Source organism: Panthera tigris, chromosome C2 (genome assembly GCF_018350195.1).
Source record: "Panthera tigris isolate Pti1 chromosome C2, P.tigris_Pti1_mat1.1, whole genome shotgun sequence".
Lineage (NCBI taxonomy): Eukaryota > Metazoa > Chordata > Mammalia > Carnivora > Felidae > Panthera > Panthera tigris.
Genome location: NC_056668.1, coordinates 14,058,374 through 14,072,739, shown reverse-complemented (window position 1 = coordinate 14,072,739; position 14,366 = coordinate 14,058,374). Strand labels below are relative to the sequence as shown.

General features: G+C 38.4%; 2 protein-coding genes across 2 annotated transcripts; both read right to left on the bottom strand.

The window, feature by feature from the left end:
• Positions 1 to 1,294: 1,294 nt before the first annotated feature.
• On the bottom strand, positions 1,295 to 1,540 carry LOC122241872 (keratin-associated protein 6-2-like). Its single transcript, XM_042998294.1, has one exon. The coding sequence runs from the start codon at positions 1,538 to 1,540 to the stop codon at positions 1,295 to 1,297; it is 246 nt and encodes an 81-aa protein (XP_042854228.1).
• A 3,896-nt stretch (positions 1,541 to 5,436) lies between these two features.
• On the bottom strand, positions 5,437 to 5,724 carry LOC122241996 (keratin-associated protein 6-2-like). Its single transcript, XM_042998799.1, has one exon. The coding sequence runs from the start codon at positions 5,722 to 5,724 to the stop codon at positions 5,437 to 5,439; it is 288 nt and encodes a 95-aa protein (XP_042854733.1).
• Positions 5,725 to 14,366: the final 8,642 nt, after the last annotated feature.

Sequence of the window (14,366 nt, the reverse complement as noted above, 5' to 3'; positions counted from 1 at the left end):
AACTCAGAAAATCAACTGGAACTATTAATCTCATTTTATATCTGCCCCATCAGTGAACCCATTTAAAGCACTAGCCTTTGTTCTTTTGCACTAAAAATTGTGGCACCACTGATTATACCGAAAACTTCATGATTTTCTCTTTCCCCTTTACATTTACAACTGTCCTTTCTAGTATTTTCTTGAAAGTGACATCAGTTCATTTGACACAAAATGACAGAAAACCTCCTTAAATTAATTCTGCAAAACTTAAACCTGCACTCTCTTCCCAAGGATGCTGTTTTATTCACACCATAGAAATTATCTCTCTAAATTTATCTGATTAATTCTTCTTCTTTTTTTTTTTTTTTTTATTAACCTACTAGAATGGAACCACTCTGAGAGCAAGAAATTCACCTATAACTTTTCTACTGTGCCTTCAGGGTGTAAGACAGTTCCCTTTCAAAAACATTCAAAAAGATTTGTCAATTAATTGACTTAAATCTATTTACTCAAACTCAATATATGCCAACAGATATATTTGGACTTCCTTCATAATGCAGATGATCGATACTACATTTTTCTTTTACTTTGCATTTCCTTAGTTCTTTTTACCTCAGCTGAGGCTGCTTATAATTTCTCATTAATCCTAGAAACTCTCTCTTCCATTCCATTCATCCTTGAAGCACTCAGGCCATACCTCCTCTCCCTTGGACTTGTGTCACAATCTCCTGAAGAGGTGTTGTAACTCCCCCTTACCTGTTCAACTCCATTCTAAATACAGTGTGATTTCAAGGACACAGTTCTTATATTGTGTGATTTGTGTTGTGGTGTTAGGGATACAAGAAATAGTTGGAGAAGTCATTATCTCTGATGCACATAAGAGAAGAAATGCTTGTATTATGTCAAGGAAGAGCCTTCATATTCATGAAATATGTCATCAGTCCAATTATCGAGAGAGGATACAACATCTCAAAAAAGGAGTAATTCACAAACAAAAACACAGAGATGTGTTACAAGCAAAGAACCATTTTTATTGAGAATATGGGATTTGTTAAATGTGGGATGAAAGGATCATTGCCACAGTCACAACACAGAATCTAGATTAGGGGAGTAAAGACTAACATTTGGAAAATAGTCAGATAATACTACACAGCCTCAAGCCAGAAGATGTCATCCCACAAATGTTCACCTGAGGTCAAAACTCCTATGAAGCATGCAATTACTTGGAAATATAAATCTTGGGAATGGATCCATGAATCAGCCCTCTATTAAGGCATGTCATTTCAGAAGCAAGTGGGGCTTGGACAGTGATGTTCTAGCAGCAAGAGGAATAACATCTTCTATAGAAAAATGGCCGGTAGCCACAGAAGTTGGAGCCATAGCCATAGCCACAGCCATATCCAGTGCCATAACCACAGCAGGAGCCATAGCCACAGCCATATCCTGAGCCATAGCCACAGCCATAACGGAGGCCATAACCACAGCCATAATAGGGACCGCATCCACAGCCATAGCCATATCCACAGCCATAGCCACAGGAGTTGCCGTAGTTACAACACATCTTGCCAAGAGAAGAGAATTCACGTGGGTTGCGAGAGGATGTGGTGAAGTGCGTGTCTTCTACTTGCTTTGGACCCTTATATACTGTCAGTAATTAGCAGAGCATGTCACTCATCCCCTGACTTACCCAACAAATATGTAAGCAACTGTGTTGTTCCAGTCACTGTCAACAAACAATAATGTCTTGGGTAACGTGAGCTCATTAATATGGAGACTCCAGTTTTATTTAAAGAACAGCATTTTAATTCACTCTGCCAAAAAAAAAATATTTCAGGAGAATCATGTGCTTTAGGTAAAACTGGAATCATGTTTACAACGTCCTATCTTTTAACATACTTTATATAATAAGGCTGAGGGAAATTTTGGAAAGTTTTGTCCTCCTTGATCTTTCCACACTCCCAAAATATCTACCTCTGCCCATAAGGGAAGAAATACTTCATCTCCTTCCTGGAAACATCGCAACATCTTGCCAGGATTCTGACATCCAGATACCTACTGCAGATACCTACTAGCTGCATGTGGGAGAAATGAGGGAAGACTCTAATCCCAGCCACAGAACAAACCCCAACAACAATGAAATATCTGCTATACTATGCCAATAGTGTTGAGATCTAGAAACCTTGGTTTATAACCTTGCATCTAGAGCTTCTCTATTTATTGGTGTCTAATTCCAAATATTTCCTTTCTCTTCAGGTAAACCAAATATAGAAGCATTCCATTACCAGACATGAAGTCCAGAAAAGAACAGGAAGAAAGAAAGAAAGAAAGAAAGAAAGAAAGAAAGAAAGAAAGAAAGAAAGAAAGAAAGAAAGAAAGAAAGAAAAGAAGGAGGGAGGGAGGGAAGGAAGGAGGCAAGGAAGGAGGGAAGGAAGGAGGGAAGGGAGAAATGAAGGTGTCTTTGTTTTTTGTTTGTATGGTTGTTTCTTGGGATGTTTTTGCTTATCTTCATTGTCTAGGCTTTACATCAATCACCATTTTATGAATCTGGCAGAATCCAAAATTTGCATTACTTTTTAATGTGACAACTATAAAATCCAAGCTGGAAGAGAGTACAAATTCAGGAAGATTATTCCCTCTACTCCACACTAAAATTTCCCAACAAAGAAATGTGTGACATCCAGTCTTTTACTAAATGCTTTCAACTGGGAATTTCATAAAACTGCTGATTTCCTTTCCTGTGATCCTTCCTTAGTAGACATTTTTCCTTCACTTGACAGTATTTCCTATTACTTTTTCTTTTTTTTTTTAAATGTTTTATTTATTTTTGAGATAGAAAGAGACAGAGCATGAGCAGGGGAGGGGCAGAGAGAAAGGGAGACACAGAATCTGAAGCAGGCTCCACGCTCTGAGCTGTCAGCACAGAGCCCGACGCGGGGCTCGAACTCACGGACTGCGAGATCATGACCTGAGCTGAAATCGGATGCTTAACCGACTGAGCCACCCAGGCGCCCCTCCTATTACTTTTTCTAATACTGGTCACGGGTCTATCTGATCACTCTGCTGTGATTCATCCCTTACAGGAAATTTAAGGAAACTATATCTATTACAATTGTTCTTTGACTTAATTTTCTCTACTTTTCTACCATTCTTGAAATTCACAGCTATAAACTCTAATGCACAAAATCCCTAGAATACACACTTGTTTTTCTAACACCCTCTTTCTTGTCACAATACTACTGAACTATTGGAAAAGTTTTCTAGCTTTAATTGCATTATTTCTAGCACCTTTCCATTGAGATCTCTGGATACAGATCCATTACGGCAGAAGAAATCATCAGTATCACCAGTAGGTAGAGTTCCTGGCACATAATTTTAAATCAGTCAATATTTCCCCAATTAAAAAATGAATTAAAACAAAAATGTGTTCAAACGTTGGTGTGCATTTAGTAGTTATAAGATAATTCAATGTATTATCACAATGTTCTTAATCCATTCAAGCTGAGAGTCACAAATGTTCTTTGAGTGAGCCTCAAATTTCACATTTGGAGATAGTCGTCGGTTTATAAACACATTTTTCCTGATGTATAAATTATCTTATATGCCTAATAAATGATTAACCCTTTACTGGATTTGTAAATTATTATACACGTGTCTAATTTGATATTCTTCCCTCTTTCAGAAAGCCTTCAAAGACAAGAACATAATGAAACAATGAGTAAATTTTTAACAAACTGTAATTATTAGCATTCCTTTCTGCTGTTTGTAAGTGGTACCCACCTCAGATTAACCCAGAGCACAGTCAGTCCCCAGAAATGACTTACAAATATCCTATCTATGAAAACTATTCAACCCTTAAAAGAAGCCTTATTTATTCATCAGCAAGACACATTATATCCTGGGCATAATCTCACTTCAGGGCTGTCCTTGATGGCAGAGCCATCTTCCTTGGAATTGGCCGTGTTTTAAAGTTTCCTAGCTCCAAGTTCCTCAGATACAAACTTTGTGCAGTGACCCTTGTCATGGAGATGAGACAATGAGTCATTTTTTCTATTGGTGGAAATTGAGTCTGAAAAGACATTTTCTGATGTAGGGTCAAATGTTAGAGATTTGGAAAGTCACACGGGGATAGAACACTGAAGTCAGAACCTAACAAAGTAGTCAGCCCTCAAACTCAGAAAATCAACTGGAACTATTAATCTCATTCTTATATCTGCCCCAAACAAAGAGAGCTCATTTAAAGCACTAGATCATTGCTCTTTTCTACCAAAAATTGTGGCACCACTGATCATACCCAAAACTTAATGAATTTCTCTTTCCCCTTTATACCTACAGCTGTTCATTCTAGTATTTCTTTCAATGGGCATTAATTCATTTTACACAAAATGTCAAAATACCTCCTTGAACTAACTCTCCAATACTTCATCCTGTACTCTCTTCCCAAGGATGCTGTTTTATTCCCTCCATAGGAATCATCTCTCTAAATTTATCCAAATTAATTTTTTTTTTAATTTTCACTTACTAGAATGGAAATGCTCTGACAGCAGGAATCCTGTCTACAATTTTGCTCCTGTATCTTCAGCATGTAGGATAGTTCCCTTTAATAAACATTCTAAACTATTTGTGAGTTAAGTGACTGAAATCAATTTCCTCACTCCCAATATATGCCAACAAATACATCCAGACTTCCATTAAAATACAGAGGATACAATACCACATCTTTCTTCTAAATTATCCTTTCCTTACTTCATTAGACACCTGAGTCCATTTCTAATTTCTCATTAATCCTGGAAACTCTCTCTTCCACTCCATTCATCCTTTAAGTACTCAGGCCACACCTCCTCTCCCTTGAGCTTGTGTCACAACCTCCTGAAGAGATGTCATTCCTCCTTATCTTTCCCCTCCACCTCCATTCTAGATACACTGTGATATCCAGGTGACAGTTCTGAAATACTATGTGATTTGTGTTGGGTTATGAGGACCTTAGCAAGAGGAATATGAGAAACAGGTGAAGAAGACATTTTCTCTGATTCATGTATGAGTAGAAATGCTTGTATTATATCAAGGAAGAGCCCCAGGTTCATGAAACACTGTCAGCCCAATTTTCAAGAGAAGCCATAACACCTGAAAAAAGGAGTAATTCACAAGCAAGAACACAGAGACGTGTTAGAAGTAAAGAACCATTTTATTGAGAATAAAGGATTTGCCCACCTGCGGGATGTTAGGATTATTGCCACGGTCACAATGCAGAATCCAGATTAAGGAAGTAAAGACCAATATATGAAAAAAAGTAAGATGATGCTACACAGCCGCAAGATGCCATCCTACAATAGCTGACCAGTGGTCAAAGCCTCTGTGAAGCATACAATTTCTTGAATATAGAAATCTTGGGGTATGGATCCTTGACTCAGCCCTCTATTAAGGTGTGTCATTTCAGAAGCAAATGTGGACAGTGATGTTCTAGCAGTAAGAAGAATAACATCTTCTATAGCAAAATGGCTGGTAGCCACAGCAACCAGAGCCATAGCCACAGCCACAGCCATATCTGGTGCCATAGCCACAGCAGGAGCCATAGCCACAGCCATATCCTGAGCCATATCCACAGCCAGAGCCACAGCCGTACCAGGAGCCGTATCCACAGCCACATCCCCTACCATAGCCACAGCCATAGCCTGTTCCATAACCACAGCCATAAGAGGGGCCATATCCACAGCCATAGCCACAGGAGCTGCCGTAGTTGCAACACATGTTGTTGTCAAGAGAAGAGAATTCACGTGGGTTGCGAGAGGATGTGGTGAACTGTGTGTCTGCTACTAGCCTTGGACCTTTATATACTGTCAATGATTGGCAGAGCATGCCATTCATCCCTTGACGTTCCCAACAAACATGTAAGTAGCTGTGGTGTGCCAGGCACCGTGAACAATCAATAATGGCTTGGGATAAATGAGCTCATTATTTTTGGACACTCTTGTTTCATTTAAAGAACAGCATTTTAATTCACTCTGCCAAAGAATCGTCTCACTAGAATCATGTGCTGTCCATAAAACTGATACTCGCCTTCACAACCTCCTATCCTTCAATATATATATAACAAGGCTGAGGGGAATAGAAAAATTCTGCCCCTCTTTTTTTTAAGTTTATTCATTTATTTTTGAGAAAGAATGAGGAAGCAGGAGAAAGCAGAGAGAGGGAGAGAAAGAATCTGAAGTAGCCTCTACACTGTCATCACAGAGCCCAAAGCTAGAACTCACAAACCTTGAGATTATGACCTGAGCCCAAGTCAGACACTTAACCAACTGAGCCACCCAGGTGCACCTGTAACTCCTGATCTCTTCTCTTTTGTAAAATAGCTGCCTCTGCCAATAGGGAAGAAAATAACTCCTATCTCCTTTCTGGAATCCTTGCTACTTTCTGCCAGGCTTTTCCCACTCACCCTCAACTTCCATTCCTCCACCCCTTTGTTCAATCCTCCTCAGATCCCAAGAAGCAGTTCAACATCTGATAATTCATTCACTTTCACTGGGACACTGACTATTAATAAGTTTGGAGAACTGTGCTATATATGCGTGTATCTTCTTATATGTTCTTCCATATACCAGGCAAACTGAGGTCCTGGGGAGTAGGGCAGCCCTCCTTTTCTGTCTCATTTTCTGTGGCTACGTAAGTGTCTTGCAGTTTATTTGGATGAGGAAACAGAATGCCTCAGTTAAACCAAAAACAAAACTTTTTTTTTTCCAGTGCAGATCTTATCAGAGTTTCATATCATGAGGTACCAGTGCCTTCCTTCAATTTAATAAACCAGTTTTTTCCTTCTCCTACCACTATTGTTCATTGCACATTTAGTTCAGAAGCAGAAGAGTGAATAACTTTAAGATACCTACAGTAAGAGCCCGCTCTCAATTCCTGACACTGTCATGACATAAAGTAGCACACAAATCAACTTTTACCCCTATTTATATGTAGATTCCACTCTACTCATTCAAAGTTCCCAAGATTACCCGGTTGACAGAAGGTCTCAGTCTTTGACAAAAATGCTCATTGTGATTTTGAAATACAATATATATGTCCCCTCTCTTCCAAATTACTCTATCATACTTGCCTTCTCAACATACAAAAGAGGAAAGTGTGTGTCCTTTCTAATGCCAGTAATATTTTCTGGCTACCCTTAATTCTCGGGTATAAATAAAACTTTCCTTTACACTCAGGTCTGTAATCACTTCCTACACAAAGCTTTTCTTTGCTGCTACTGTCTGGATTGAATGATCTTCCTCTTTGCTCCTATATGCAGACATATGTCATAGCACTTGCCAAGATTTCTTGAAACTACTTTTTTTTTTTTTTTTTTTACTAATGATATTCTAGAGGAAGCACTGTCCCTTCAATGTTGGAACCTTTGGGCAGAGCTGGTGTTTGGTCCACATTTTATACAAGACAGATTTAAGGAGCAGTGGAAGTTAAAGTATAAACCCAAATTGCAGCCACATCTGAGAGAAAGAAATGTAGCAAGGTGTTTTGATGCCACACTGAATAAATAGTCTTTCTACCGAAGATCAAAAGATGACCAGGATTGGGGCACCTAAATGGCTCAGTCGGTTAAGTGTCTGACTCTTGATTTTGGCTCAGGTCATGATCTCATGTTTCATGAGATGAAACCCCGAGTCGGGCTCTGCTCTGACAGCACGGAGCCTGCTTGGGATTCTCTTTTTCCTCTCTCTCTGCCCCTCCCCGACTCACACTGTCTCTCTCTCTTTCTCTCAAAGTAAATCAATAATTTTTTTTAATGACCAGGATACAGGGGCACCTGGGTGGCTCAGTCGGTTAAGCGTCCGACTTCAGCTCAGGTCACGATCTCACGGTCCGTGAGTTCGAGCCCCGCGTCGGGCTCTGGGCTGATGGCTCAGAGCCTGGAGCCTGCTTCCCATTCTGTGTCTCCCTCTCTCTCTGCCCCTCCCCCGTTCATGCTCTGTCTCTCTCTGTCTCAAAAATAAATAAAACGTTAAAAAAAATTTTTTAATGACCAGGATACAGAAAATAGCACTTGCTTGTTTATTTTTAGCCTTCAAATTTCTACCACATTCCAGAAATGTCTACTATGTATGACTTCTTTCCCTATTTTCTCTAATTTTTTGATTGATTTTCATAGCCTCAGCTGAACCACTGTCATTTTTCAAGAAGACACCTATAATTAGCACTTGGATCAGATACATATATACATACATGTAGGTGTATAGATACACACACATACATACGTGTGTGTGTGTGTATATAACCTCAATACCATCCATACATTACCTCAATTACAAAATTCCATGTGCAACACAACTCAGCACTCCACAGCAAAATATCCTTCTGATATCCTAAAAGTGACTGGGATAAGCAAAGAATTCATGGGAAAAATATACCTTTCAAGGAACCTCAATTCTGCATCCCTATCACCAAAAAATTACAAAATTCATCCCTATCCATAATACAGTAAAGACTAGAGTTGAATACTGATTTTCAGAATTCCTCAGACTCCTTTTTTCCCTCCCTGGCCCCTTCCTCAGACTTGTTATCCTGTATGATTTTCCATACGGTGATCCGGTTAGGTTCGGTTAGTGGCAAGTGATCAGAAAGACACTTGCTCCAAGTTCTTGACATTTCAGAAAAAGATTTAGAACATAGCAGAAAATGAGGTGCTCTGCAGGACTCAGCATCATGTCTTGCCCAGCCTTTCCTTCTCACCTTGTTTCTTCCACGGGGTAGTCCACTGTCAATGATACTTCTCATGTAGGTACATCTTGTTGGAATCAAGCAAATGGGAAAAAGCCAATTGCATTCAATTGGCATCTCAGAAGGACTCGCATTTAAACTCCATAAACGTCCATTTAAAAGAATATAAACTCTAGGGTCACCTGGGTGGCTCAGTTGGTTAAACGTCTGATTTCCACTCAAGTCTTGATCTCCTGGTTTGGTTCGTGAGTTCGAGCCCCACTTCAGACTCTGTGCTGACAGTGTGGAGCCTGCTTGAGATTCTCGCTCTCATCTCTCTCTGCCCCTCTCCCACTTATGCTTTATCTCTCTCTCTTTCAAAACAAATAAATAAACTTTTAAAATATATATATGTAAATTATAAAGACAACTGGTTCTTGAAGCAAACTTAGGAAGACCACACACCCCGCCTGCAGGATGTGGAGGGTTAAAGAAACAATATCAGGACCTCCAATGCTTTGGTCCTTGCATACATAGTCCCTCCCAGCTTTTTTGTCCCAGAAACTCTGTAGCCCTAAAAATTCTAACACTGTATTTAATCCAAAGAACAGGACTACAAATCTATTTACCTGCATCCCATCTTCCAGGGGAAATATATTAAATTTTCACTTGACCTAACCAGAATCCTATTATTTTTCTAATTGAGTTTTTCTCATCTCTGCACATAGTTCTAAAATTACAATAGTTTGTAAATAACTTATGCATTTGTGTTGACTGCTTTGTTTGCGAAGCATTCCTTCAGCAATTTAGCTGAATTCCACAGACACTAAGTAAGCACATGCCACAGCCAAGGTGCTGTCTTGGGAACTGGGAATTTGCAAAGATGGTCACACATTCTTATCCCAGGATTAAGCATCTGCACACATAAAGAGACTCCTCAAAGGAAGGAGATCTAGTGGTTCTCTCTGGGCCATCCTACATTTTAACTGTCTCTACAGTCTCTACTCATCCACTTTCCACACCACAAGAGAAACAAACTATGAACCTATTAGCGCATCTGTATCAGTAGTTGTCAACCTGTGAGTGATTTTGCCTCTTGGAATCTTGGAGACAATTGACAATATCTAGACAGGTGGTCAACTGTCAAGGCTTGGGTGTGGTTGGATGCTACTGGCATGTAGTGGTAGAAACTGGGGATGCTGCAAATTCTTCAGGGCACAGAACAGCCCCAACAACAATGAAATAGCTGGTCCAAAATATCAATAGTACTGGGATCTAGAAACTCTGGTTTATAGTTATGCATCTACACATAAGCTTCTATACCTGTAAGTGTATAAATCCAAATATACCCTTTCTTCTCATTCTATATCAAACATCTGACCTTTCCATAAACAATATGCAATCAGAGGGGTGCCTGGATGTCTCAGTCAGTTAAGTGTGTGGCTTCAGCTCAGGTCATGATCTCATGGTTTGTGAGTTCAACCCCGTGTCAGGATCTGTGCTGACAGCACGAAGCCTGTTTGGGATTCTCTTTCTCTCTCTCAATCTCTCTTTCTCTCTCTCTGCCCCTTCCCCACTGGCTTTTATGCATGTGCTCACAGTCTCTCTCTCTCTCTCTCTCTCTCTCTCTCTCTCTCTCTCTCTCCCCCTCTCCCTCTGTCTCTCAAAATAAACAAACACACCTTTATATATATATATATATATATATATATATATATATATATAGTCATAAAAAAGTGGGGTTTTGTTTGTGGAAGATATTTTGGCTAATCTTACAAAACAGTGGGATTTTGTTTGTTTGTTTGTGGAAGAGTTTTTAGCTTATCTTACTTGTCTAGATTTTACTTAAATCACCATTTTCAGAATCAAACAGAATACAAAATTTAAATTTACTATAACAACTATTAAATCCAAGTTGGAAAGGAGTACAAACTATGAAAGATCATTCATTGTACTGAATACTCGAACATCAAGGGCAAGGGGAAGAGTGGCGATTCAGAACTTCATTGACAACCTTCAACAGGGATCTTTACAAAACTGTCAATTTCACTTCTTGAGAACTTCTATTAATAAACATTTTTTCTTCAGTCAATAAGCCTTCATTTTTTTCTTTTTTGAATATTTTCCACTGGTCTAATCTGATCACTCTCTATGTTTCATCTTAATAATAAACTTAAAGAAAATACATTCCATTCCACTTACCTTCAGTTTCTTTCCTTATCTTTCATCCTTGAAATTCAAAATTATAAATTGTGCTTCACAAATTCTTTAGAATAGACCATTTTCTTTTCAGGGTCACTGCCAACACCTTCTTACATCCAAAAATACCCCTAGATTATTGAAACATTCTTCCATCTATATTGCATTATTTTCAATACCTTTCCATTCACAATGCTGGATACTGATCCGTGATGAAAAAGACAATCTCTATTCTGTGCATCCCTGAATGACCAGCTCTGAGTACAATGTCTTTCAGTAATTTGTACTTAATCAATATCTCTCCAATAAAAAAAATGGATGGATTAATTCAAACATATGTTCAAATATTGGTGTGCCACATATAAGCTTTAAAAGATTTGGATATATGCTTAAATCCTCTGAACACTAGTTTCTTCTTTCTAAAATTGGATCTGAGCACATTACAGAATTGTTTTCTTTGTTTCATGCCTATTCAGTGCTTTAGGTAGGAATTGTTCTCAATAAATGTTATTCCCTTCATCTTATTTTTCTCACATCATAGTTTTAAGTTCTCATAAAATAATTGTTTTTCAAATATCTATACTTATTTGTGCAGAAATGCTGATTGTGTCTGCACTTAACATAATAACTTTGTAGTTTGGAATAGGTTCTTATATATATATATATATATATATATATATATGTGTGTGTGTGTGTGTGTGTGTGTGTTTGTATATATATGTGTGTATATATATATATGTATATATATATGTGTGTATATATATATATATGTGTATATATATATGTGTATATATATATATATGTGTATACATATATATATACATACATATATGCTGTAATTAAAAACATCTTCATGATGAAGCAGCAAAACCCCTAGGGACATAAATTACTCTCCTAGGGGCATTTTTACACCCTGAATTAACTATTTTGTATGGTAATTTGTTACTAAAACTACAGTGTCAACATAATATCATTGGATATGATATCATGCATATTTTCAAGTTCAGCAATTAGAGAACAATTCAATATTGTATTTACAAAGCATATCCTTTGGGAACATGTTTAAGTACATACCATATAAAAAGGTGATGTGGGTTTTTTTGAAATTCCAGAAGAGTCAAAAGATGAGTCCATAGTAGAAATGTACTTAATTTTTTTTTAATGTTTATTTATCTTTGAGAGAGACAGAGTGTGAGCAGGAGAAGGGCAGAGTGAGAGGGAGACACAGAATCTGAAGCAGGCTCCAGGCTCCAAGCTGTCAGCACAGAGCCTGACACAGGGCTCCAACCCAGGAACTGTGAGATCATCACCTGAACAGAAGTCGACCGCTTAACCGCCTGAGCCACCCAGGCGCCCCAGTAACGTACTTAATTTTTAGGACTATGTCTGTTTAGATAGCTTGATTAAGTATCATCTTATAATAAGAGATTTCAGTCAAGATTAAAGATTTATTAAACAGTGAATCCTCAATATCCATGTGAAACACATTCTAGAGATTCCCATAATCTGTGATGAATATAAATTCCCCCTCATAATACAATTTTTTCTAGTTTCTAATCACAAAAAATCTTCTTCTCTAAACTCTCATTAAACAATGGAAAATCTCTGCTAACCAGTCCATCTACATTGTATTTTGTGAAGTGTCTTTACACGTTATCTCAATGCATTATCATATGCTTATGGAATGAATAGAGCATCTACCTGACATGCAAGAGTTTGCAGAAAAAAGCTGAGGATCAGAGTGATTATGTCACTAGTCTGAAGTCACACAGCAGATGAGTATCAGCCACGTCTTCTTAGTCTTCTGCTGGTAGGCTCATCAGCCTATGCTCTTCCTGGCCCTGCCCTCTCCTGTTCATGTATGTCTGCTGTCTAGATGCTCTTAGGAGAGGAGGGAAAGCCTGGGAATTCCTCTCCAGATCTGCTTCGTGATTACACTTCCCCCAGCAGTGATCATAAATGCATATGAAGATTGCTCGTCCTGCTCTCCTTTCTGCCTGGCCAAGTCCTATTCGTGCCTCAGGCCTCAACTCAAGCGTCCCCTCTGCTTGGAACAATCCTGACTCTCACACTACTAAATAACCACATTGTATTGTATATCTCCTATAGCATATAACCATAAAAATAATCACTTCATTCTATTGTCAATCTTACCATATTTCTCCTACATGAGATTATGAATTCACTGAGAAGTGGGTCCATTTAGATGATAAATAGATAGATGATAGAAAGACAGATAGATGATGATGGTATAGATACATAGATGATAGATAGATAGATAGATAGATAGATAGATAGATAGATGATAGATAAATAGATGATAGAAAGACAGATGATAGATGATGATGATAGATAGATAGATACATAGATAGATAGATAGATAGATAGATAGATAGATAGATGATAGATAGATTATCCACAATATCTACCATTAATACAAGCTTTTCATCTCTTTCCTTAGTCTCTAAACTAGATAACAACTCCTTTCTACACTGCTGAGTATCCAGAAGATTATATATTTTTTTTAATTTTTTTAATGTTTATTTATTTTTGAGAGAGAGAGAGAGCACATGCAAGGTGAGTAGGGGCAGAGAGAGAGGGGGAGAGAGTGGATCTCAGGGAGGCTCTGCACTGTCAGCACAGAGCCCAACACTGGGGTCAATCTCATGAACCTTGAGATCATGACCTGAGCTGAGATCAAGAGTCAGATGCTCAACCGACTCGTACCACACAAGTGGCACACGAATCTAGATATTCTAAGCATACATTTCCACTAAGCTTCTCTTCCTTCTATCTTCCCCCTCATTGTACCCAGAATTCAGAGATTTGACCTCCAGATGGGTTCAGAAGTCTATCACTTCTTCCCCTTTACTGGTGTCGATACTCCACTCAGACCTACGTGACATCTACCCTGCATTCGCTCAACTCGTACTGTTCCCTCTTCCAGACAATTCAACAAGACACTACCAGTTTCATTCTCCATAAACACAACTCTGATTTCTGTGCATATGTAGACACAAGTGGGTGAGGTTTTTGTTACTGTAGATGTGATTAATCACTAACAGTAAATTATTGAAGAAAAAATTTTGAGAACTGTTTGGAAAACCCCATAACATCACAGGAAAGGAAAAAAAAAAAGACAGGGAACTTTCAAAATCTGTACTCACTGATGACTTAAAGTAAAACTGGTGACAGGCTTACTAGATTCAAAGAAGCATTTCACTGGGGAACTGATTTGCCCAAATGTGGAGCATTAGTACTTGTGGCCAAGGCTACGGTGTGGAAAGAAACCATGAGATGGAAGAGTTAAATTTCAGAAAACAATTGGAATTTTATCTTCTTTCTTCCATCGACCTTAAAGCCCATCTAGGGCAAAAACATTCACAGGAATAAAAGTCGTCAATGACTACTCCTTGGAACAGATTTCCTACTGCCACTTTAGCAGCAAAGGATGCTCCGGTCGTGATTTTCTAACAGCAAAGAATAAGCATCTCCTGCAG

What these genes read in the sequence shown, in the direction of transcription:
- LOC122241872 (XM_042998294.1), bottom strand. Translation starts at nt 1,540, where the DNA reads ATGTGTTGTAACTACGGCAACTCCTGTGGCTATGGCTGTGGATATGGC.
- LOC122241996 (XM_042998799.1), bottom strand. Translation starts at nt 5,724, where the DNA reads ATGTGTTGCAACTACGGCAGCTCCTGTGGCTATGGCTGTGGATATGGC.